General features: G+C 36.6%; 1 protein-coding gene across 1 annotated transcript in view; it reads right to left on the bottom strand.

Moving 5' to 3' along the window:
* Positions 1-200: 200 nt before the first annotated feature.
* The window catches only part of LOC123827325 (TCDD inducible poly(ADP-ribose) polymerase), a 28,759-nt gene continuing 1,428 nt past the window's right edge, over positions 201-27,531 (bottom strand). The window contains exons 2-6 of the mRNA XM_045851862.1: positions 24,797-25,755; positions 10,193-10,361; positions 8,259-8,419; positions 2,863-3,141; positions 201-2,199 (exon numbers count right to left, since the gene is read on the bottom strand). Of these exons, the coding sequence (XP_045707818.1) occupies positions 1,752-2,199; positions 2,863-3,141; positions 8,259-8,419; positions 10,193-10,361; positions 24,797-25,713 (1,974 nt within the window). The 5' untranslated portion in view covers positions 25,714-25,755 and the 3' untranslated portion in view covers positions 201-1,751. The remainder of the gene's footprint in view (positions 2,200-2,862; positions 3,142-8,258; positions 8,420-10,192; positions 10,362-24,796; positions 25,756-27,531) is intronic.

The raw sequence follows: 27,531 nt of genomic DNA, 5'->3' as shown, positions 1-27,531 counted from the left end.
CTGGTGACTTAGTAGTCAATTCCTAGAAAATATACTTTCTACTTATTCCCAGAACAAGTGTTTTAAGCAGCAGGTTCTCTTTAGTTCATTTCATTCAGTCATTCATGACCAACCAACCAGCTTTTACAGATCATCTACTATGTGTTGAATTCAGTTACTGTAAATGGAACCCAAACGAAGTTTTAAAGAATTACCAGAACTTTTATTTTTGCTTAGTTTTATTAAAAAAATAAATATATCATAAAGCTTTTTTTCTTTTATGGAGGGAAAAAAGGAACAGGTTTCATAAAATCAAATAAGCAATGGTAAGGTATCTTAACTTGAAAAGACTGGGAATCACAGGTTTACAAGTTATAACTGAATGAAACAACTGTAACAGCCACAGTTGGCCGCTTCATGCCAATGGCACCAAACAAGATCAACCAGGGCAAAATAAATAACTGTGTGGAAGCCCAGAAGTGTTTAAACAGACTAATTCACCAAAACATCGGTAGAGACATTATCTTGCTTTAAACAACACAGAAGTTCCTGCAAAGTTTCGTGTAGATGAAATGATGACACACTAGGAAAGCTTGGTATCTGAAGGAATTCTGTGAATTCTTTTGTGAACAGCCACTTCCACTTTTGTAAATCCAGGTGTTTGCTTTGCTTAAGGCAAAGGATACCTAGCTGCTTGCTACCTCTCTGAACGGAGGTGTCAGCATATTTACCTAACACTGCTCCAGCTGGGCCAGTAGCACGATTTCCAAGTTTGTGTTTCTATTAAGTAGTGTAAAATACAGAGCTAGCCAGGGAGCCCAGCTGCATCTGGGAAAGCAGGCATGTGGGTGGGATTACCACCTTCAGCAATATTTCCAAGTCAGCAAATAGTTCTGAGAGTCTTCTCTGTGCAAAGCACAGGAATAAGCCCTATCAATTTGGATCTAGATGTACTTCCTTCTTGTAAAACCTTCAGTGAGGGCCTATGTCTGGAACCCTACAACAAAGTGATACTGCTAATCTTCGAGGTTGGCTTTAACCAAATTAGCAGCCCGACTTCTTCAAACTGAGTGGAGGATAGTGGAAGAGACTGAGTTTTCCAAGGTTGAAGTTGAATAACACGAGAATCACCTATAGCTAAGTTACTGAAAAATTTTGATGACAAAACATTTTCAAATAATTTTTTTTCTTTTTTTTTTAAACTTCCTCTAAACAGGTCTGAATTTTCAGGCCAACTCTACGAAAGTTAAAGTCATGGATAATCTTTGGTTGGGTGCCACATTTCAGTCCTGCTGATAGAAATAGTTCTCTCTGCTTCGGACAGGGTGTACGTGTGCCAGTACTAGTTCCGGTCAGTGTAATCACTGTAAATAGCCCGGCTCCTCACTCTGTTCACAGCTTCCACTTCATTTGGCCAAATTCCTACCAGGCTTAAGTCACATTTAATTAGTTAGGCTGTTCTCTTTTAAAAAAAAATGCTTTTAATAACATTGCTGCCTATATGTACAAGTGTAAATGATGAGTATGCCATCTGTAGTCTTTCCCACATCGAGTACACTAACAATAATTAGTAAATAATTAAAGAATAAGTGGTCATTTTAAAACTTGTTTTTCTTTGAAAAAACTTTTACTTTCTAGCACTTACAAAAAATTGGTCTTAAAAGTGCCCTATTAACGCCCAAAACTGTTTCCCACTCTGTCCCACCCATCCAAGACCTGCTACAAATGCTGGACTGAGTTCGTATCAAATAATTTAGCAGTACCGAGATTTTTCAAATGGAAACAGTGTTACTGACTTCTTCATATTGGATAACAAAATAAGGGTAACTCTGGTCATCATTAAAAATGACAAAAATCTGAGGCTCAAAGAAATTATCCACACAAGAGTCATACAGGTCACTGGTGACACTGCCAGGGTTGACAGGAGGAGGTCTTCTCATGCCGTGACTCCCCATCGTGTATCTGCCAGTTAGCACTTTGGCCAGAAACATGAAATGGACTCCTTTGGAGGATTTCTTAGAAAAGTTGTGAGAGTAGCTTGCTTTCTTCGCAAAGTAACTGCCTTGTCCAAACATCGTAGCATGCTTTCCACAGACTCGAGGGTCAAAGTTGTGCTTGCAGATTCCATCCACCACATCCTGGGATGTTCCATGAAATAAATGTCTCTCATTTATGATTCTGTCACGGCCACACATTTTCCTGTTCATATATTCTTTTTTCCTAATGCAAAGAGTGGATAGGGAATTCAGGAGAAAGAAAGATAGATCAATTCAGTAGGCATGATATAGTCATAAACTTCTCTTTATGGGTTTCATGGGGGGGCAAATGTTAAAGTAGCTATCAAGACCAAAATGCCATCAGAGATCATATTGGAAGTTTAAATCTATCTTTTCTACTGCAGACAAGAAATGCCCCCTTTTTCCCTCCACAAAACTAGTTCTCACATTTTATCTTCTCAGAATGCCTTCCTTGTCTAATTCCGCCAACCTAAGTGTTTCTTAATTCTGAGATTTCTTAAACCTACATGTATTCCTTTTGTACAACATTAATTTGTTCATTTGAGAGGCAGCCTGGTAAAGTGTAAAGTAATTAAGAGCAAGGCATCTGGTGCTAGACTGTCTGGGTTCAAATTCCAGCACCTTATCTTGTTAGCTGTATTCCTGTGGCAAATTTCCAAACTTTTCTGTGACTCAGTTTCCTCTCTGTAAAATGTAGATTGCAGTAGACCTAGTTATAGATCTGTTACATAAGAATTTTATGTGAGTTAACATATGAAAAATACAACTATATTCACTCCTACACAAGTCTCTACTATTAGGTTCTGCCGTTGTCCTTAGTTATTATAACAAAAGCTCTCTTGAACTTTTCATACTACTGACTCACCTTTTATATTTCTCCCAAAGAAATTGGTTTTGGACTCTCAATATTTGTAAAATTCTGTATTTAAACTCAGGCACAGTCTTATGAAAAAGATTATAAATGATTCGGTAACTTTTGTCCTCTGCAGAAACAGGCACTTGGATAAAGTCCTGAGATGGATGCATATAAACCCAGGTTTCAGGGTAAAAGTTTGCTGAGGTGACCCCATCTGGGCAGACGATCTGTGAGGATGAGGTTGTTTCCACAGGTGAAGGGGCCTGGGTGGGAACACCGCCGAGTGTCCTGGAAGGGAGAAGCAGGAATACCAGTGTAAAACTACTCAGAACACTTCACCGTACAGTGATCTACAGCAATACCTAATATTATAATTTGCGTAGCTTAAAAGCTTGTTTAAAAAAACAATAGCTGGCATGCATCAGTGGACTGAGCGCTGGCGTGTGAATCAAGGGCTGCCAGTTCGATTCCCAGTCCAGGTGCATGCCTGGGTTGAAGGCCAGGTCCCTGGTTGAGGGGCATGTGAGAGGCGACCAACTGGTGTTTTTCTCACACATTGATGTTTCTCTCCCTCTCTTTCTCACCCATCTTCCCCCCTCTCTAAAAGTAAATAAATACAATCTTTAAAAATATATATATATTTATATATAATGCTGTCGATTAAAGAAAGAAAAAATCCTAAGAGCAAAAACTGCCTGTACACAGACAGATATTATTTGCTTCCTCCTGGCCATCTCCTTACAGAAAAAACTACAGAATATACTGCTGCAAGGTAAGCAAACAGCAAGGAAGAGCAATTTACAAATACATTTTGAATCCTGGACTCCTCTTTTGCCTATTTAGTTAAAGAAGCTTTGTTTCAAAGGAGCAAGAATAATTCATACGTGCTCTTCAAACTTTGTCTTACTAAATAGAAAACATATCATTACTGACGTCTATGGAGGGCCAGGGGAGCAGAATGAAGGGTAGGAAAAAGTGAGGGAGGCAGAAAAAAGGGAGCTTCCAGGGAGAAGACACAAAATATTAATAAGAAAGGCTTAACCTCTATAATTTTGTATAAAATCAAACAAAAATCACAGCCTAGGCACTAAAAGCTGACATTTGATATTTGCTTCATTTTTTCAATATCATGTACAACAAAAAAACCCCACCAATATCATTCAAATTATACAACTTTAGGTATGACGGTGCTAACTAAGCTCTAGACACCAGAATGTAAATCCTTGAACCTTTAAATTCAGGCCTGTTACTTAGGAGGATGAGCTTAGATAAGCAGTCACTTTTTCCTACCTGATTAAATGCTTAAATTCAAGTCACATTTCTAGGCCATTTTCAAAACAGAGCAAAAGAGAAGCAGCAGAAAGGAAATCCTGATCCTGAGACCCAGATTCAGGGTCAGGATAGTGTAACACTCATCAGCATGTAGTGATCACAAGGAAGCAGTAAGTCTGCCACGTGGATTAGGAAAGGGAAATATTTTAAGAGCTTTGTGACACAGAGTTTGCAACTGTGGGTGAACATGCATCTGGTCTCCAAGAGCGTATGTCACCCTCGCCCTCCTCATAATCATAACGACCTTATCCTAAGAACATACTATGGACTAGGCATTTTACACAAAGTATCACTAATTATCATAACCACCCTGCAGGATAGTTTGGGTATGCCCACTTTTCACATACAAAAATTGCTAGCATAGCTAGCAAAGACCAGAGATAGAAAGAAGTACATCTTTCTGGAGAGAGGCCCCACTCTTTTAATCGGGTCCTGGAAAGTCTGTAACTTCCTTAAAAACCACCGCCATGCTGGAGGATGGCAGGAAATACAGAATATAAGCTCCTTATTTTTAGCTGTCCCCCCTACCCCTGGCACTGCAAAGAGGATATATCCCAGCTCACCAGGCTTTCCAGTATTATCAGGGGTTGAAGTTACCGGCAGAGGTTTCCAGGTTGAGGGAAGAAGGTAAGATTGTCCCAAAGCATTCTGCCCAAAACGGGTTTGGGGCTGTCACAACTGTACTGAAAACCTGGCACTAACAACAGAAGTAATTGCTCCTTTTCTTTCTGATACCATTCCTACCTAGAAACCAGTTTCATAAAATGAAAGCTTCTAATGTTTTCCTTTTTCAGGGGGGCCAAGGTCTATTACTTACTCACACATGCCTGAAGATGAGCCTGTAGAAGTAAATTTTATCCACCCTAAGGTATTTTATATATAAATATATATATATGGTTAGCACTCATTCCTACCAATAGATGCTTACTTTTAACAAGGCAAATCCTAACTGGGCTAAAACATAAAAATGCAAATAGACATGTCTAACAGACATATACTCTAGTTCTCACGGTTAAAAATATATAGTCTAAGCACAGTTAGAAACCAGGCTTTATTTGCTGAGAATGCTGAGCTTGTGTTCAGCTCGTGGGTATTCCAAAGACATACTGTGTGCTTTACAGTGCTATACCAGCCTTCTTTAGGGAGGCAAAATTGAAGGGTAAGGAGCTTGTACTCAAGAACCTCTGAAAAAGATTTTTAGAACCCAGAGTCACCTTTTATCACTCACCTTCCCACCCCCTGTCATTTTGAAAGATGTTTCCTAACACAACTTCTGTAAAGAAGCAAAAACTAATTCATTTTATCCTCTAGAGGGGAGAAGCCAAAGAGATTATATCAGGCTGCCTTCTCATGACCATGAGGTCACTGCAGGGGATAGATGTCCTATCAGCTGAAATGAACCTCCAATCCTCTAAATCTGAGATTTGTTTGCTTTTATACAGCCTCAGCTCAAGCAGTCTAAGAATATTACAGAATAAGCCCCTCTTTATCAGCCCCATTAAAAAACAGCAAGCACAGGGAAAAACTATTTTGTAGCTATGAGGTGATGGATATCAACTAAATTTTCTGTGCTAATCATTTTGCAATATATACATACGTTAAATCATTATGCTATACACCTTAAACTTACGAGGTTGTTTTGTCAATTATATCTCAAAAAAACTGTAAGAAAAACAAAGGAGCAGGGAAAGCCTCATTTAAAGAGCTGAACTTGCAGGAAGTTCATGAATGAGGTCAGCCTCCCTCCCCTTCCATCCTACTACCTCCCTGCTCTGGCATTCCCAGTTCGTAGGCACCTCTGATTCCCTGATTGTGGCTTCTTGACACCTATGTTTTTCCTTGACCTTTCGTATTCACTAACACTTAACAAAAAAACTTTCTTTCTGGCTAAGACCACGGTCTCTCTGAAATCTACTTCTGAAATTGCTTTGTAGAACTAATCCCAATGCTCTTTGTCTCCATTAGGCCAGTCCCAGTGCCCCTCAGGCCCAGACTCAGGCAGATCGGAATGGAAAGCCTGTGTTTACCCATTCTACCCCTTGAACTTGCTGCTGCTCGCTCTCCTCCTACTCACTGAAATGTCTGCACAATCCCTTTCACTTGCTTGATTAGCACTGTTACAGACAAGAACACTAAAAAGAAATGGAAGAAAAGAATTTTGTTCTCTTTAAGCCTAAATTATAGTAAGGCCATATTTGTGGCATTAATTCTACTACTGCTTATATTATTTTTATAGTTTATGCTTTTACAAAACAAGCCTAAGTTTAATAGGGGGTGGAGGTAACATTTCATAATTACTTTTCTTAGGATTGAAACAAAGCAATTTTCGCCAGTCTATAAAAGTCCTTCTACAATGTAGCACTCAAATGAGCATTCTTGCTCTCAAACAGAAGCTACATCTCACTTGATTGGCTCAGCACGCCACGATACTATTCTCACTAATGAGTTCTACACTCTCACTAGGAAGATATGTTCTTAACTACTGGACGCTGACACTATCTCCAGCTGTGCTAATAAAATCACAGAAATGGCATTTTTATTAGTTTATAATAAAAAAAAACTCTACAATGTAAAATATTTTACACTTGGACTAGAAAGAAAGCATACATTCACCCCAAGCCAATATAGATTTCTAAAACTGGACTCGTTACACAGCATTTTTGGATACTGAGAATTTCAGGGATTTTGTTTATTTTGTTTTTAACGTTCCCTTTGCAATCTCAGAATTAGAATCATTGAGGTTTCGTCATAATGATCTGGGAAAGACACAGTTTGGGCCGCAAATAAAAAGAACTACAACTAAGAAATAAAAAGAGCATCTTCACCTCAAACATCAGCAGAAGAGACTCCAGACCTCCCAAGTTCATAAAACCAAGTAAACCTAATAACCATTTTTAGAAATCAGACTCTAAATATAGTGTATCTGACTAGAGTATTATAATTATTTATCTTAGAGATAGTTTTTTTAGAGATGTTATTCATTTATTTATTTTTTTTTAATTTTTTAAATATTTTATTTATTTATTTTTAGAGAGGGAAGTGAGATAGAGAGAGAGAGAAACATCAATGTGCGGTTGCTGGGGGTTATGGCCTGCAACCCAGGAATGTACCCTGGCTGGGAATCGAACCTGGGACACTTTGGTTCCCAGCCCGCGCTCAATCCACTGAGCTACGCCAGCCAGGGCTTATTCATTTATTTTTAGAGAGAGGGGAAGGGAGAGAGAAAAGAGGGAGAGAAACATGGACGTGAGAGAGAAACATCAACTGGCTGCCTCTCCTACGTGCCCCAACCGGGGACCGAATCCACAATCCAGGCATGTGCCCTGACCAGGAATGAAACCAGCAACATTTTGCTTTGTGGGATGATACCCAACCAACTTGAGCTGCACCAGAGGCAGGGCCCTAGAGATACTTTCAAAGATGGCCATGCTAATGGCAATGTTCCCCACCTACTCATATCTAGAAAGATGTGCCAGTAGGCTATCTAGAAAGGGAAAGAAGAAATGGCAACTGGGAAAATGAAAGAGCTCACCTATAATTCAGAAGGCTGAGTTCAATCTCAACCTAAAGATGCCACAGGTAATTTTAGTGAGCATTATAGGAATATGGGCCTTACTTAGCAGATGAAAATGTAAATGCATTCAAGGAAGAAGAATGGAGACAACCACCTTGAAGGATTCTCCCTACCTGACCTGGAAGTTTACCTGGGCTGGGAAGTAGTCCCATAACACAGAAGGTATCATTGGAAAATGCAATCTTCCATTGAAGAAGGCAAATGCAAACTTTGCCTCATTCCAAATATAATTACCTTTAGTTGTGAAAAAATGTTAACTCTATTGTGCTTTTCAGTTAAAAAAAATCTAATACAACATTTACTACTTTAGTGTTGGGTTAACTCTAGCTTATATGAATACTACTTTTTGAAGAATTAAAACCAAAGAATAATCTAGAATTTCACATTCTAAAAGCAATAACCAAATTAGTCTTTTAATTAATTTTTTTTCCCCTTTGACATTTGGTTACACATTTTTGTAAAATCAGAGTGAGGATGAGACTTTCCACTGGACACTTACTGTAAATATGGAAGCAGTATAAAGCAGGAGCGGAAGAGGGGTCTCCTTTTGATTTCTCTCCTGAAAAATGAGTTGTGGAGGATGTAGTGGTTGTTCCACATCATAAACCGGACCTCTTTCAGACCCCGAGAGTTGGCTTCTTCAATCAATCGAATAACAGTCTATGGAGTAGTAAACAGAAGGTAAAGAAAAAAGAAAAAGCAAGTCAATAAACAATCACTATGAAATACAAAAATGTTAATGTTACTAAAGCTGCAAATAGTTAACCTTGCTGTCAACATGAGAAGAGTTTCAATAAAGTACAGTGAGTCAATTAATTCCCTTTATACATAGGAATTCTTTCCCCTTTCTTTTCTTTTTTTTGAGGGGGTGGCCAAAGATGCAGGGTAGAAAGATGCTCCCTGTTTAGGACAGCTCAGATTTCAACCTTAAGAAACACGAGGGCCTGGAAATTACTCTATTCTACTTTGACAGTAACACTGTCCTAGAGATTTATTTATATTTATATATATGCCTTTTAATTGTTTTTCTTACTCGAAAAGCTTAATTTTTTAAATTTAGCTTTCTGACTCTGTGCTTGTGGCCTTCACAATGATTTTTTGCTCCTCAAGAAAGAAAAGGCACAAAAAGAAATTTGTCATGGACACATTTAGCACGTGTGGACCCACCACCACAGGCCCTGCCGCTTGTTTTTTCGTTTTAGACAACCTCACTAGAACGTGAGGACAAACCCCCGGAAGCTGGCCTGGGCACACGCCATATGCAGACTTTGGTGCTTTCCCAGCTTCTTGCTAGAAAGGTAAACAAATACCAGGAGTTCAGGACAGCCCAGTTTCGTTAGAGGCTGCCCTGCAGGGCAGTCTCTGAGGGTGTGTCACACACTGAACTATTGAGTGCCAGAAGGCACCATCCTAGGAAGAAGGACAGTGATTTTTTATATTTATAAAGGGAATTTTCAGAAGAGTATTAATGATGGTAGTGTTCAAATAAATCAATTAAATTCCAAACCTAAAAGAACTTCTCAAAGGAAAAACAAAGGGACAGTCCAAGTATTCCTAGAATACATTTTAACCAGTCTCTTCTTTTCTTTGGAAAATATTAGATACCAATGATTACTTAAAAGAGAGTCAAAAATTTTTATATTGTTTCATAGCAAATAACGTTATGTCATTTTCCTTTGTTATTGCCTTAAAAGAAACCCTAAGGTAAAAATGGTAGTTCCCTGCTTTTATAACGCTGGAAATTTGATCCAATTGAAGTAAGATCTTTGCAATGTGAAATTAATTTCTAAAGTCCATTTCAGGGTGTTTAAATTTGACTTAGAATCCTCATTTAGAGGTAAATAAATCATTATCATTTTAAAATCTTGCTTTGTAACTGATAAACTATTCTTACCACCTTAGAATAAGGATGCAGGTGTACATTTGCTAGAATTTTAAATGACTAACGTTCCTAACCACAGCTCAATAAAGATTTTCAAGTACTTCTTCCATGGGTCTAAGAGTGATTATTTCCCACTAGACTTCTGAAATGCTAAGCGCAACACATGACCTAATCACCACGAGCCCAGGAGCCAGATATAGACAGAAGTTACACAAGTGCTCATCGCATTAAAATTATTCCAAAAACAGTAATGAGTCTGAGTATTTACAACTGTAAATACTTTCTCTCCATAATACAAGACACTGGGGAAATATTTTCTCTCTGTGACAACAGTGGTATTCTATTTATGGATTCCAGAAGTTTAATAGGGAAAAAAAAACATTTTCAGAAAAATCAATAAAGTATTACTTATAGCAATAAAACTCAATTTTATACCCATAAGCGCTTTGATTTGCAGCTCGGCCTAATCACTGTTAGAAAGGAAGAACAAAAGAATGTGAAAGACAAAAATATTTAAATATACTTTTAGGGGTAGAAAAACCTGTCAATACCTCAGGATATTCTCTCCATCCAAAGTGGTCCCTACAGAAGAACTTCCAGACTGTATGGTAGATAGCATTGACATTGCTAGAGGGTGGTGTGGACAGCCTTCGTAGCTGGTCAAATTCAGTTGTTTCGTATACAGTCATGGCATTCAAATCTGCCCAAAATTCTTGTCCTCTAAAAAGATCAAGAAAAAAGGATTTGTTAATACTAATACATTTACAAAATAGAAAAATTTTAAACATCTCATTAATGACAGTAAAAATATCTAGCATAAGATGTGTAATTTTTAAAGCTGGTCTTATTTGGAGTAAAAGGTCATTACTGATTGTTTCCCCATTTCTTACATGCCTTTACTTAACAAGACCAAAATCTCAAGGCCATGGAGTTATGGCAGGATTGCTTTTATCCCACAGCATCAAAGGCCTACACAATCAACAAAATTCCACCCTTCCCACTACACTGATGTCAGCCAATCAGGGAGTCAGATTGAAGATGACACTGTCAAAGTAGACAGGGAAACAAAAGAAACCTCTCTTGAAGCTAGTCCTTTTTTTCAGAGCTATCAGTTTACATAAGCCAATACAGGAACACAATACTGTCTGATGAAAAAAAGAAAAAGAAAAAATAAAATGACTCCAGGAGGCCAGTACTGCTAATCTACCCACCATCGATATTATCTTTTATCCTGCGGGTGAAAAAATAGTTGGCAAAACATGAAAAGAAAAATGGTTTGATTATGAGGTTTAGCTATGATCTATTTTTGTTATCTGGTCTGCCGCTGTTGAACCAGCTCTTTACAAAATATCTGAATACTGTTGGGTGAAAAATCCCACTGTATGAATCAGAATCACTTAAATTCATTTATAAAGGGTGGTCCAATTAAAACATTTGTGTTTCTTTTTTAATGGAACTTCATCTAGTTCCATTAAATCATTAAATGAGACATCTGAATCATTTCAAGTAACTGACAAACTATTCATTGCTCTTCTTTCTTTTTGTGTATGTTTCAAAATTTCCCTAAGTAAACAAAAAGTTAAACATCATAAAGTAACATTATAGATATACTTTCCACTCTTAACATCACAGATTTCCAAGTAGGTATCTATAACACACACGATACTCCAGATACAGTTATGCTCAGGATGACTAGTTTATGTAAAATCCAGATGCCTGGACAGATATTCCCAATAATTATTTCCTTGTTGTAAATTAGGGTTTTGAAAAGGGTATTAGTTTGACCTAGGGGATTTGTTGGTTAGTGCAATACTGTCCAAACTCTGCTGTTAGAGAACTCGTTTCAAGGATTGTTAATATAATAGGTATTCTGTGCAAAAAACATTCTGCGGTCAAATGTCTGAAAAAACTTGGTTACACAAAATTAAACAAGTTACTTACTGTGGTCACTCCTCAGTCCCTTTAACATGCTAAGATAGGCTATAAAGTAACCTTCCAAACCTGTGACAATGTTCCCCTTTCCCCCATGAATACCTGTTAACATCTCTCAATAAATGACCCTGACAAATGTTAGGGAAAGAAAATCTATTTTCTACCCACCACCCCCATGTCCACAACTTGTGAATCAGCTTCTATTAAAAATAAACAAATTAACAAATAAACAAAACAAACTCAAGCCATAAACCCAACTGATGGTGCCATGAAGCATGTAACTTGTAAAAAACAGTATGGTCTTCCCAAATCCCTAATTTCTCATTCAGAAAGAGTACAAACTAGATAGTAGGATGTGATCTTAGAAAGAACATATAATTTTAATTATAAAATGGGAATAAGACAATAGAGTGTAGTTTAAAATCACATTTGGACACTGCTTTGATTAAAGTGATTATGGCAAATAGGAATATGCAATCAAAATTAAAGGAAAAAATTTTTCTGGGAAATCCTTAAAAAAAAAACAAAAACAAACCAAAAAACCCATGGGAAAAAACTCGTATACCTAAACTTCACAACAACTTGCTCTAAACAATTTTCACTTAACTTTAGGAGAATCTGATGTTATCACAGAGCCAAGAGATACTTGACTCTTCTTTCCTCTTAAAATCATTTCCAGTTTCTAAATAGATTTTCTGGCTTTATGTTTATTTCTCAATAACTGTTTCCAATTATGAGTTAATAAATCCTCAGTATTTTTTAAAGGGGTTCTTAGAACAGCAGTCATTATGTTAACATGCATTATATTAGCCATAGCCAATTCTTCTTGCTAGTAAAGTATCAGATTTTATTCTGGACATCACTCTAGCAATTTTTGTTTAAGCCTGTATTATTAAGACTTCATAGATAATGATTTGCATAAGAAAGACATCTAAAACTGCAGCTTTTGGTACATTCTCCTTTGGGCATTATGGAGTTTCTATGACAAATCCTAATTTACTACAATCAAATGTTCTTTGGATTGATGTTATCAAAGTACTGTTTTAGCTCTATTTGATTTTCAATATGCTTTTCTAGTCTTGACAGAGACAAAACAACAAATCTGAAAAACATTAAATTATCTTTTTATAAGATTAATTTTACCACCTGCTCTCCTATAAACAAGCAATGCTTAAAAACTCCAAAGCCAAGAGTATTTTTCCTCCTCAATCTGCATCAGTATGAATGCTAAGATACAGATGCCAAATGTTCAACATCTACTGCTCTTCTTTATCAAACCATTGTTTCCTATTATCAGAAAGCAGTTATAAGTTGTGTGTGTGTGTGTGTGTGTGTGTGTGTGTGTGTGTGTGTGTGTGGTAACAGAAATATCTGGCTGTACTAGGCAATACACAAAGAATTAAAACAGATGTAGTCCCTGGTTTCCAAGGGCTGCAAGAAAGAAATGAAAAACCAAAGATCAAACCAAAGAAACAATACATCTGCCTACTGAAATTCATCAGTGGCAAGTACAACCCCAGAATGAGAGGACAAAGAATAGCCATACAGCATTATGGGACAGGAGGTAGTTACTGGCATCCAGGAATGGATAAAGGACAGAAAAAAATGCTATGAACAATTTAAATAATAGGAAATGTTACTAGTAAGTAAAGGGTGGTGTGGAAAACAACAACAAAAGAGTTCTTCAAGCACCTTGATTCTTGAAAGGAGGGTAAGGGACAGAAGCAGTACAGACAGTTGCAAAAGGAAACCTTCAAAACAGGGGTACAGAAGAGATGAAGAAATGTGAAACCAGAGTGTAAGAGGCAATGTGAAAGATGTCAAGCCACTAGCTGATGAGGCAAGTCCAGGGTCTCTTAAATACGGGTGGGATTTTTAGAGTATCAGGCAGATGGTCATAAAGAGTTGAGGAAGTAAGTAAAGGGTGTGTAAAAATTGAGCAACAGACAGTGCAAGAGACTGGGAGCGGAACTTAGTAAAAGCAGGATGCAATATCCTGGTGGATGAGAACCCTTTTCGAGACACCCATTGTGCAAGTAAGATTTAAATTTTGCTGAATATATCCTGTGGCTAAATCAATCAGTATTGATGTACCAGTCATTCATGATGAATCAAGGAAAAAAAAGCCTTGTGAACAGATTGCTAATTTTTGCTATAAAGGGAAGAGTGAACTTGTGTTGAAATAGTAACAATTCTATTTCCACATGTTTCGCCAACAAACCCACCACCACACATACTAATATAAGAATCCAGATATCAAACTAAAATTTTGAAATGGACACCCATTCTCCTAATTTAGATGCTTTATAATAATGTTCTCAAGAAATATCTTGACATATCAATTAAACCAACATTTTCCAACATACATTAGCAATACCAACGTCCACACTAAGTCAGAAAGTATGCCCCACACACCATCATTTCTTTTACGTATATTTCAGATACTAACAATAAAGTAAAAAGGGCCTATGACAGTAAATGATAAACAGCTGTAATGAATATAAACCAAAACTATTAAAGAAAGAGTTGCTGGATAAAGTAGAAATGAGTAAGAACATGATCTGTTTGTTAGTAAGTATTTTTTGGGATTATTGCATTTGGGAGCTCATTAAAGAGTGTAACCATTTGGGGTAATTTCTCTATAAGTTGTTTGAAACAAAGGAAGAAATGTGACAAAGAAATAATAAAAAGGGGCCAGGAAATGTGGTCAAGGTACCCAATCCCAGAGCGAATGAAATGATAGCCAAGTCTGGCCAGCCATCAGGCAGGCAATGGTGGGGCAGGACACCACATGCAAACTGATTGACATGGGTTAGAAGCTAACCAAGCAAGGCAGAAGAGACCCCCAAGAGCATGCAGCATATGCAGTTCATGTGGGAAGTCCGGGTGTATGTGTGTGTGAAGAGGATGATAAGAGAGAAGATTGGACTGGATAGGTTGGCTGGGGCCAGATAATGAAGAACTTTGTATTCTGGATTAAGAGGTTAGGACTTGATTCCGTGGCCAATAGGAATCACCAGTGGATTTTCAACCAGGTTCAGACTTGACTTTTATAAAGGTCACTCCAACAGCAGTAGTATGGTGGGCTGATTTTTTTTTTTAATAGGGGAGACTGGAGGAAGGGTAGAGACAGGCATTTATTTGCTTTATTATTATTCCATGCTTAACCATCTGCAAGTATTGACATTGTACATGAGCCAAATGACAGAAAATGAAGGAGGCAAGGGATGCTCTGAGGGGTATTTAAGGGTTAGAACGTAACTACATGGAGGATGATTACATGTGGGGCTGAAGGGAGTAGAGAGTCCAGGATGTAGCCTATATTTCTGGTCTGGGTGATTGATAACAGTGCCATGAAATGAGACAGGAATTGCAGGAGGTGGAACATATTTGAGTGGGAAGATGATGCAAGTAAAATATAGGAATCATACTTTAGCAGAGGTCAATTAAGTATAAAGTTTTCTGGATCCTACTCTGAATAGTTTAAACCAAATGGGCTAGACTTTGGCACTTTGGCTTCCTGCCTGTAAGTTAACTGGTTTCTACAAGGACAAACCTGTGACCTCAATAACACCTGCCCTAATCAGGGGGACTAACTAGATAGACATAATTAATAGGTCCTCTTATTTTATTACTATGATGTAAAATGAAAATGTCTCCCCAAACTGAGAATCATAATGATAGAAGGATCAAGATCAAATGCAGTATGAAGAGAGTGTTAAGGCTCTTCTGCTACAGACTTGAGACAGGCATGACAGATGGGGTATGTTTGCTGCTGCTAAAGAAATTTCACAGGCACACAAAATATAGCTGGCTTTTGATACCTGTCTTTGATGTTTCCAGGAACTCATTTAGCAAGGCTGGAATATCTGGCAGCTTATATATCCCTTCAAATATGTTACAAGGTGATGAAAATCAAAGCCATGGCATATACTATACAAAAATATTTTGTAAAAGCAGCATAATTATTAAACTTCAGGACTATATACTCCTAACTTTCTGCTTTAGAAACATAGTAACTGTCATTTATTCTGTTACTAATTAAGCTTTTTTTTGCTAACATTGACTCAAATAGCACAGAGCTATTGGAAGAGGCAATAAAAATTATCTATAAATGTTTACATACAAAGCAACATCTTTTAATATTTATCAGAAGTAAAAATTCTACACTTAACTTCTACACTATGACATTGGGTCTTAGTGTAACAACTGGGCTTTCCCCTTTGTATTAGAATAGCTGGAGATACAGATATACCTAAAAATAAAAATTGGGAGTTTACATTACTATGCATATGGCCCTTAGTAGACATGGGTAAGCTACAAATCAAATGTTGACTCTCAATTAAATATCTGCCCTAGCTGGTGTGGCTCAGTTGGAGCATCATCCTGAAACTAAATGGTTAGAGCTTCAGTTCCCAATCAGATGTGTAGGGGAGGCAAACAACTGATGGCTGTCTATCTCTCAAATCAATAAAATGATTTTTTGATAATAATTTTAAAATTAAAAAAAAAATCTACCTATATCTAGGAGATAGTGGCCTAAATCAAGGCAAGATCGCTTTAGATCGCTCTATAAAACAATTAACATCAATCTTGGATCTTGGATTTATCTTATGGTTCTAAATGCCTCAAAAGATTTTTGGGAAAGTAAAAATATTCCCCAATTTAAGAAACAACTCTTAAAAAGGGACCACCAAAAGGCAAATTTCTGACTGTGTGTGCTGTTCCTTTGGTCTCTCCTGGGACATCTTAGATATAGGTGAATGAGAAGGCAGCAGATTAGTGAGTGAAATGCTGCCTAGAACCACATTTATCTGCTGTTGGACATCTAGTTAGTTGTCTTAAAAGTCATTCTAGAGGTGAACACCGTGACACAATAATGAGGATAAGAGACAGGAGAAAAAATGGAAGACAGATAGGTTTCCTAAATAAAAGGATACCTTGCTTTTAAGAAAATGAGGAACTAAACAAACACATAACACAGTTTATTATTAAAAAACTGTACTAAGACACAGCCATTTGAAAACATCTAAATGTTTCCTAAACCCCTGAGAAATAATACTGTACACTGAAGTCCTCTTCATGCAACCACTTAAAAAAAATACAATATCCAGTTGAAGAAAAGAAACCTACTAAAATATTGTTGTTATGCTTTTTAGTTTTTACTACAAAACTACCAGATCAAAGCAAAGCATACAAAAGAAGTTTCTAATAAGATGTGGATAAGCCAAAATTCTTTGATGAATAAAAATCATATTAAGAGTTCAGAAGCTCTCACTGCTATCTATTTATGGAGGCATGGGACTAAATTTTGAACCCTGAAGACATCAGAAATGTCAGAGAGCCTTACTTAACTTTTCTCCAAGTTCAATCACATGTTCTGAAACTCCTAGAAGTGAGACATACTTTTCAACCATGGCACGACAAGGAAATGAAATGTAATTTCCGTAAAAAGCTGAGATAGAAAGTACACAATGGATTAAAATAATGCGTATGATGCCTTACACTACCTTAAATTATGCAGTTGTTGCTTTTTATGAAGATGAGTAAATATCTCCTTCGTTAAGAGATATAACATAAATGAAATACTAATTATAAATAATTATCATAAAATATATCCTCTAATAACTCCCAGGAAGATACACTCTATTACCTTAATTTATTTCTGAGCTAATTTTTAAAATTACAAACAACTCCTTTAAAAAGGTTTTTATCCAGAACATTCTCAAGTTAGCCTTGTCTTTTTCTCCCAATTAGTACAGATAAACTGATAAATGAACAAATTAAAAATGCAACCACTGATAGCCTATTATGAGGACCGAGAGATGAATAAGAAACTCTTTTGGCACTAGAGATTTAAATGTATACAAAATATATTATATAGTATATGCATCACCCCCTGAGAGTTTTTAAAGCAAATTTCTGAAAGGAAAAAGAAAAGACTTCCTATAGAAAACATATTCAGAGAATTTTTAAAATGGTCTAGGTTTTGTAAACTATGACGACAAAACCTTTCAACAGGGTTAGGTCAGTCAACTTTTCCTAGAGAACAAGGATGCTATAAACCAAGATTTAATTTTATCAATTACTTAAGGGAATCCACATTATTTTTTAGTAGCAAATTAACATTTGGACAATCCAAACCTCAGAAAGCAAGCAAAGTTCCCTCTGTTTCATATGCTCTACCCCCACTTAGGGATGTCTTTCATTTCTTGTATTAACTTGGAAGGCAAACCTGTATTTCTCCTGTGCTTATTTTTATTCTCTCAGTGCCTGGAAATGAAAGAGAGAAGCCAGGTGACAGTCAGAAACCAAAGACCAACCACAGCAGGAAATTATATAGAGTATTTTTTGCCATTTGCCCTCTCTGCGCCCTGCAGGAGCTGTGAAGATCACAGGGTGCATGCAAGATTCTGAAAGCACATGCACTACTACAAGCAAAGTTCACCCTTGGGTCCCTACTCCTGCCATTCTTCACTTACTATTTAATGCTGGTAAAATTTAGAGCAAGGAAGGTCACCTAAACTCAATGGTTGTATGTCAAAAGAGAAGGGACAGTTTAAGAATATCTTAATCTGAAAAGAAAAATAAATAAGTGTAATAAGAAATTCCAGTAAGTGTGGCCAAAACAAAACACGCTTCCAATCATTGTGAGAAGTGCTGTTTCGACATTAAGAACAGTTACAAAGCCTTCCTTATGGTCAGAAGCAATGACAGACACAATTTGCATAAAGAATACAAATGTCCTGAACAAATTCTTCTCAGACAACTTAGTCATGGGGGATTCTAATGCACTCCTTACACATTTTGTGGCACACATACTTGCAAATCACTGGTTTCTGTAGAATGTGAAAGGCACAGCCGCTCTAGCGTTCTCACTCTCATGTTAGCTTACCCTTTCATTGTGAGTACCATGCAAAGGTTCTTTACTGGTCAAGTGGGTGTTACCAGTAAGTAAACAGCACGTAGCAGAGAAAGATCGAGGAGACAGACACATTTTATTACAGGAATACTGCAAATAGGAATGCTTAGTTAACTCCCTTTATGCTTACCTTAGCAACTGACTATGTCAGCAAGGAAAATTGGAAATTTCAGAATTAGAAACTTATTAATATATCATCAACTTCTAAAATTTGAGTTCCAGATCACAGGATTGGGTATATTTAGTACAAAACTGCAACACTGTCTTTTGCACCGAGCAACTATAAATCTTTACAAACTACCATGTTGAATAACTAGGATTTACATAAAATCCTTTATTTTCAAAGATTTCAAAATGTTTTTCAGAACCTACTCCTTATAATTTCAAATCAACAAGGAATTAATCTGTATCAGAAATTCAGTGCTTTCAGTTAATATGTCAGGGATTAGGCTGGATAAGTTTTAACACAGGGATTTTAGATTCCTAGTCCCTAGAAAGCACTATCATAAATAATCTATAAATATAAAAATATTTTGTTTTTGTTAAAGGATTCCCCTCATATCTAAAATGTGACTTGTTTGCTCCTAAAAATGGTAAACTACATAAGTATTTATTCCTTTCTATAGTTTGTGTTTATGGTGTTACAAAGTACAGTTCAACCCAAGATCTTAAGCTTATTACCCAACAACATCAAAACCCAGATGAAACCTTCAGCAGTCTGGTGTCTTCTAGTAATACAAGATCACTCACATTCACTTCACTTTAGTTTAAGACTCTCAGATTTATTTTAGAAGAGAAGCTCAACTGCTTTTTAACAAAGAGAGTTTCTTATAAAACTTACCAGTCTCATAGGAAGTTGTGCCAGAATAATAGAGTCACCTTATAACTCAAAATATGTTTTTTTCCCTTTGCAAAAATGACACACACATACACTAAATTTTTCTTTCCACAAAAAGGCAACTGCAACTCACAAGCATGACACTGGTAACTATTCAAGGTTGCTGACCTAGGTTAAGAGGACCATACGTCTTAATTTAAATGTGATCAAAATTACTATCATCAGACAAAAAGGATACAGAAGCTGGTGGTCTCAAATCATGAAGAAAGAAATAAGAAAAGGCCATAGAAAAATACTTGCAATCTCCAATGGCTGGATTTTAGTAGCATTCCTTGAATGGTCGAAGTTTATATATGGGCTATATACTGCTTTACCTTTTAGAAATAGCTGTCAAACCCAATATAAAACTAAGAATCACTGACTAAGATCAGAGATGTACGGACAGAATTTATGAATTTACCCTTGCTTTATGGTAAAATCAGATCTAAAATCTAGAAACTCTAGTGTAACAACAGAAAATAGATTTACAGAGATACAGTAGAGTGAGTGAGTCAAAAGCTGCCTTTTTTGCACGTCTACATATGCAGAATAAAGTTTTATATTGAATGGAGCTATTACTTTTTTCTGTTTACTTACAATAAAAAGTAAAAGCTTTAGAGTCAACTCAATAGTAAAATGTGTAATATATTATATATTCTGAGGGACTGCCAGATAGCCTTAAAAGTATTTCCTCCAAATGTCTTTGCTTTTTGTGAAGTTCATTTTCATGACCATAAATACATTAGGAACAGACTGACCTCAACCTGAAACCAGGTTGACAGCTGCTTCACAAAGTCTAATCTGCTCATTGACAAAAAACCAGAGAAGAAATGAATGATTGCTATTGATTCCCATGATAGCTCTATAGACCCAGTAACTCCTCTGGATTAGTATAGAAAGAAGCCAATTAGTTTTATTTCATATGTAAATAGCATTATAAAGAGGTACAAAAAATAATTCATTGGATTGCTTTATTCTAAAGCACAAGGCATTTCAAAGTCATTTCAAACACAGTTATTGCTTATGGAGCTCTCTTTCTCTTAGGCAGAAATTTTTAATAATAAATTCAAACTCATCCAGCTGTGTATAGTCAAGAAATACCGAAAAGTCACAAGTCATAGTAAGTTTCAGCTGTCCTCATCTCTCTAGTGTTATCAATAACACATAATGAGTTAGTTCATACATCATCACAGCTGTACGGGCCAGAGCTAACTTGGCTAATTTAACTATTCCAGTAGAGTTCAGTCAGGAGCTTGCTCCACTTTTGATAATCCACTCTGCAAGTCACATAAAAGAACAGCATATGCTCTTTGTTATCATCAATATGCAACACTTCTGTACTCTTTCACAGAGTTCCTGTGACATCATCTAATGGTATTACCCTTTGGACAGATTAAAAAAAAAGTTCTAAGAGCAACTGGCAATTGAAATCAAGACAATTAAGACAATTCAACACTCTTAAATGTAAGCCATATAAAGTAAAACTCCGTTTTTTCTCAATATGCTTTAATTCCAAAAGAGGAGAAAAAGAATACTGTTCTCTGAGAAAAGCTAACCCTGGAGTTTGTAACTTTCTACTTTACCATCCTACACTCTTTCAAAAAAAAAATCAGAATTAGAAATAATCACTGGTCATATTTTTCACCTACAGATTAACTCCAAATTAAGGTTTGCAGAGTGCCTCTTCTTTATGGTTGATAGTAACTACAAGACTTCTGGCACACTTTAAAATGGATGTAATGTGAAAACCAATGGCAATAGTTGCTAATGGAAGATTTGCACATCCTTCACAGTTTCAATTATCCACAACAGTATTCTACATTTAGTGGGGCTCTTTTAAAACTGCTTAGACCGGCCATTGAGTATCATTTTCTAAAAAGGATGAGTGTCTAAACTGTCAGAGACTATGTTTCCTTAATTGAAAACATAACATTCAATGTTGTTTTCTTAACTTCATATTTGGAATTTGGAAATTCTCCAAAACCCATCCCGTGTGCAAAAGAAGCATCAGCATGTAAATACAGGGAGTTCATACATACAACCAGTTTCCAGTTGATGTTGGCAATGAACATCTGCAGATGTACAAAAGCAGAGTGTGATGGAAAAGTGGGATTACATCATAATTTGGGGTGAAGGCAAAATTGGAAAACAATTAAAATAATTTCAGGATAATGAACCAAATAAGCATTTATTATTATTGAAATTCTCTTTTTAAAAAATATTCTTTAGTCCTACCCCAGGACATTTTTTCATTGTTTTTAAAGAGAGGAAGGGAGAGAAACATCAGTTGATTGCCTTCCTGTACGTGCCCATGTGTTTCCAACCAGGGATCGAACACACAACTGGTTCTATTCCCAGCCTTTCTGTCTTATAGGACAATGCTCTAACCAATTGAGCTATACCAGCCAGGGTGAAATTCTTTTTTAAATGTGTTTTTAGTATCAAAGCATCTTAAGTGAAGAGGTGGAAGGGACTTGTGAAATCTAATTCAACTTCCTTTCCAATTTCATTCTTGAGAATAATGAACCTTGCAAATCTAATTTGGATTAATTTAGATGTTAAATCTACATTTGCAAAACAAAGAATTTTATCTGCACAGTAGACCCAGAACTATGAACTTTCCCCAAGTTTCACACAATGAAGTATTATGCATATAGTATGTAATTATGATTTACCAAGTCATATAAAATACTGAGCACAAGTGGGATAAACAACTGTCATTCATTATTCCTGGATCCAAAGACTGCTGGGTCTGACTTGGACATACACACAGCTGAACACACACTTCCTGGTTATGTGCAATCTGAACAGATAGACCAGCTTTACAGGCCTGACCACAGAGATTAATAGCTTTAGCCAAATAATGTGGTAACCATGTGAACCTGGGCTGCTCCAGCTTGTTTGTGAATCTCTCAGCAAGGCCCAACATGCCGTTATCTGCATCTTGTTGCCAGGAAACACAACATCGCTTTGGAATACAAGGAAAACCAGGTTGCAATGACCACAGGTCAACTTCCCAAAAGCCTAATTTTTGACACTTAGCTATCTACAACTTTGTAACATTTCCAAGGAGAACCTGTACTTTACTAGTAATTAACTTAGTACTTTGCTATTTTTGTCAGAGTAGGACAACTTACTACCATTAACAATGTATCAGCAGCAATAGTAATAACAATAATAATTTAATCATATCTTCTTCTCAAGTGTTGAAATAAACATTACTTCGGTAAAACTGATTTGGAAATCAAGCATTCACTGCAACTTCTTTATAACTGATCCGACAATATATCTATTCTTCAGCAAAGTAATTTTACCAAAGGACAAAATATCCAATATGCTGCTGACCTAAGATTTCCTGGATTTGCTTGATCAAAATACCTATCTTGCCTTGCTCATGATAATAGAACATAATGTGTTGGACGATAATCCTGGCCAATTCAAACAGGCAGAAAATGTGCTTCATAGGAGTGAAATGGGAGGCTACTACTCTGCAGTTTTGCAATCTGGAGATGGAAGGATTTGAGAGTATATAAAATTAATTACCCTTGACCAATTAGAATTGCTAGCTTATGGGCAACAGAGATTTAGGACAATTCCTTATTAAAAAGATTTTTAAGAGAATGGAAAACATCATTGTCTTCCAATGCTGGCTTCAAAAAAGTTAAAAGTACTTCGTTTTATTACAGGATCTAAGAATTTCACTACTCAAACAAGATAGAATCTTGGATGCATTCTATTATCAAGTAAATACACTTATAATCAGGAAAATTCCATTCTTTGATATAATCTTACTAGTATTCCAAAGACTCTTCTAAATAATAATGCCTTTACATTTGGGCCTTATATTGTTTCTCATCTTGTTCCATATATCCCTTTAGATGTCCCTTTGAATCTTAGAAGATGCATAGTTTAGTCTCATAATTGAGTTGCTAAAGAGACACAGATCTGTGTACTATATAACTGAAATACTGAAATATTAAAAAGAAACCACATACCTAATACTAAATGGGAACAAGAGAAGTTAAAAAAAAAAAAAAGGTAAGGAAAAGGGCCAGGTTTCCACAGTGCCAACAATGCTTTGGGCACTGTATTAGAACACAGAGGGTGAATATCAAGACCAAAAGAATTCAACAATTTGGGAACGGTTTACCGCCACTATTTGTTTGTTGACTCTCCAAACACTTGAAGAGAGTAACCCAAGTTTTCTGTGAACAAAGATGTGTCTTAAGGAAGTTTTTCTCCTGGACTTCTGGGTTAGGATATCAGGATAGTTTTCCTCCCTATGGGCCATGCTTCTCAGTACCTCACACATCAAGCCATTTATTATCTGTGAGGCAGTCAGGATACTCACATGATCTCCCAAATCAGGAAACATGGATTAAAGTGCTCTCCCCCTAAGTAATTTTATTATTTACTCTTGGTCACACACAAATAACTATTAATATCACACATTATAACTCCTTCTATACTATAGGAGGGTGATATCAAGACTAAACAATTTAGAAATATAAAGCTTAAATATAATACAGCCATTTTTGCAATAGCAATTTCATATGTGACAATTATCATTTTCTTCTTCATTTTAAGTTCAATTAAAGAAAATTTCAGATGTGGAAACTTCAGTTCCCTATCCTATCAGTAAATATTGTTTAGACATCCATACTAAAAGAACTGAATTGTTTATATACATGTCTCAGATACAAAAAAATGAGGATAACTTTTTAATGTAAATGATAAATATACCTATTAACTTAACATAAACCTTCCTTTCATTCATTGTTAAAAGACTCTTTCAGGTTTAAGAAAATACCCTCCATTGTTGAACAATTTATTTCACCTAAGATAAATAGAATAATTAGCTTAATGGTAAAAGGCTTTAAAGAAACTTAAAACAAATATTTAACATGTTTGGGCATGATTCATAACTTTGGGAGGAACTTCTGAATCATTCACAAAAAGACTGTTGTACCATTCAAAATTTAGAGGGCCACAAAAATCTCCAAACAATACTATTTTTCTTTAAAAACAAGTTACTTAATATGCATAACTTTAAAATTACATATATTAGGTGTTCATTATTTATAAGATTCACCATGGATTTTCTTTCAAAATCAAGTTCTCTATGAGATTAAAATTGTATTTATCAGTCAATGTATATGTAACTTCATAGTCATAAATATATTGCACAGAGGAACATCTGAATCTTTCAAATCATAAAAACTTCCTTGTCTGCATAGGTAAATAGCTTGCATTCATTCAACCACCATGAAAAATCAGTATAGCACACAGCCAGAAGAATAGCAGTAGAAATAAAGTATAAAATCCATTAGGTTACTACTAAAGGAAATCAGCCTACTAAGCTTATAACCTCTTTACCTTCTCTATGTATTAGACAACAGCTTTAAAGAAGTTATAAGTACATACCCATACTTCATTCTCATCCTATCATTCTCTGGATTACAGTAAAATCTTTCCAAGTGCTCCTGGGAATCATTGGATACACTCTGCCACTTTTGGGTAGTTGTCCTCTTGATCTGCCAATGATAGGGCAAGACCGTGTGGTGCTTCAAACAATCCCTGCCATAAATACATATGCCTTGCAAAAAGTCCATGCAAATTTCAATTTCATTCTCTTGGTGAGTGTGGTACTGTAACTGGTTCACCAGTTCAAATACAAGGTCAAGGGAAGCCTCCTCACTTTTGTCCTGAAAGAGCTCGGTACTCAACTTATCACTGGTGTCCAAAATGTACTGGATTGTATAACTGTTGTCTTGGAAAACCCCTGGGACATAATCCATGACCTTGTCTATGCAGTCAGGACTAATAGGAACATCACTTGAAACTGGGTGTAAAAGGGCAGTCTGGAAGTGCCCTCCTGTAGAATCTGCCACTGTCCCACTGATGGTTTCTGGTGGAAAGCTGTGATCCTGGATTGGAACCACTTGTTCTGGAGCATCAGTGGAAGGACGAGCTTCTGATATTTGGTCCCCGACACTTGTCTCCTCAGGAATCAAGACAGACATGTTATTATCTGCTGGCGGACACGATGGATTGATTTCCAGGGTTTTTTTCACCATAGGTTCATGCAAGCCGCTTTCATCTGCATTCTGGTTTCTAGATCTAAAAACTCCACCAAGTGATCCAGATTCCAGCAAAGTGTTTAATATTGGCCTCAAAGACCTCAGGGTTCCAGTTCCCAATCTCTTCTGATCCTTTTTCTTAAAACAAGTCTTCAATGGAGTGATCTTGTCAGAGAGTCTCACCGGGCATGAGAAGTCATCAGGAGGAGAGGGAGGCTGCACCACACAGTCTGGCTCAGGTTCGGTGGTTTCCATTTCCATGATGTGGATCAGCTCCAACTGCTCCTCAGAGTCTACAAAATCCTACCAGGAAAGGAAAGAAGATGATCACTTACAAGTTGACAACAACTAGATCTCATTCATTCACCAAAATGTTTTGTTTTAGTCTGTGACCAAGTCCCTGAAATCACTTCTCTTATATTTCATCTTTATGGGTCAATTTTAAATTTTATTGAGAAATCAAGGCTCCAAAGCAGCCAAGGCTATTCAAAAACCCACAGCAGGTAAAGGTAAAAGAGAAAATATTTTTCAAAAGGCTCCTGAAAAGTATTTGTGGACTTAATACACAACGATTTGTAATTCTGCTGAGGTATAAGTTTTTACTGTAAGTCTAGGGTGGAGTGGGGGTGAGGGGTTGAAATAAGTTTGTCTAACGATGACAGCAGGGAAACCACATCTTCACTGCTTTGTGGTTCTCTTCACAGTTGTTTATGTATCACCTTTTTCATGAGGTGACAAAAATTGTTTCTTTGTAAAAAAGAGTTCATCAAATGAAGGGTAAACTTCTCAGTTAAACAGTGAGTGAATCTGGGGTGTGAGCACTCAGGGAACAGGGGCTCTCAATTAAAATGTTACACGGGAGAAAGCCAGGGGCCTGTTAAAGCATTTTTGTTCAGTTAAGTCCTTACTTAAGGTCATTTGTGACTTGAGGGAAACAACTATAATAACCAAACCAATTTTACCATAGGCTAGTTGTTATAAACAAAAGTTAAGTTCATACATGAAAATGACATTTATGTTGTCAATTTACAAAGTCCCAATATATTCCCAAAAGATGTTAAGAGTCTACCTTTGTAATCCCCAAAACATTACTGCTGCTGGAGGACAAATTCCAGGACTTGTTTAGCAACAGAAGCTACATAAGCAACAACCGCAGCACACACTGTTTTAGAAACCAAACACAACTTCATAATACAGAAAGAGCCTCCTTGTCCTTGTCTTCAGAAAAGTTACACATATGCATTTTTAAAGGCAAATGAAGGCATATTGTAGAAAATAACACAAGAATATAAAACACAAACCACATTTCTGATTCCTTATGAACTACTGAAAGAGAGTAAAAGTGCTTTCTTCAATGAATCAGACCCCTTGAAAAAAAGGGGGAACAAAATATAAAGCAAAGAAAATTTTGGAAAATGACAAATGGTGTCTCCTCCATAACCTAGCACTCAACGAATTCTGAAAATAATTACTGAACACTGTGCCAGGCAGAAAAGGATTGGTGATGAGCAATTAATCCCTTTCTCTTGTCCAAAGACTGAAAAGGATATTTGCTGCAAGGACCCATGACTTCCACAAGTATGCATCCCAGGTGCCCATTACAGTGTCTAGCACAATCCAAACACTAATACCCTATGGCATTTTTTGGCTGAATTACTGAAGAGAAAGAACCGTATTAAGTGCTTCATGCTATTACTTTTTATGGGTCAACAACAACGAAATAATAAAATAGAGTGCCCAGAAAAATGAGCATTAAAGATCTAATTGGAGAGATATTTCAATCAACATGTGAAAACTGCATAATGATCAAACTCAGAAAAATAAAACACAAAACCACAAGGTGTTAGCCCCCATTGTAAGCACAAAAGGAAAAGGTAGGGAAAAAAAGGGTTCAGTGTGAGCTGCCATTGTTATGGAAAGCTTCACGAAGGAGGGACTTGACAGAAGACATAAATCAACTGGGAAGCGGCCAAGCCAGGCGTTATTATTCATAATTCACTGCTCTTGCCTCAGGGCACAATTGGCACAGATTGTGGTATTCCCTCTCCACCACACCAAACCGGCCTGTGCCACCCTCCA

This window comes from Phyllostomus hastatus, unplaced genomic scaffold (assembly GCF_019186645.2).
Source record: "Phyllostomus hastatus isolate PE091 unplaced genomic scaffold, TTU_PhHast_1.1 phas_contig_86, whole genome shotgun sequence".
NCBI lineage: Eukaryota > Metazoa > Chordata > Mammalia > Chiroptera > Phyllostomidae > Phyllostomus > Phyllostomus hastatus.
This window is presented reverse-complemented; position numbering and strand designations above follow the sequence as displayed.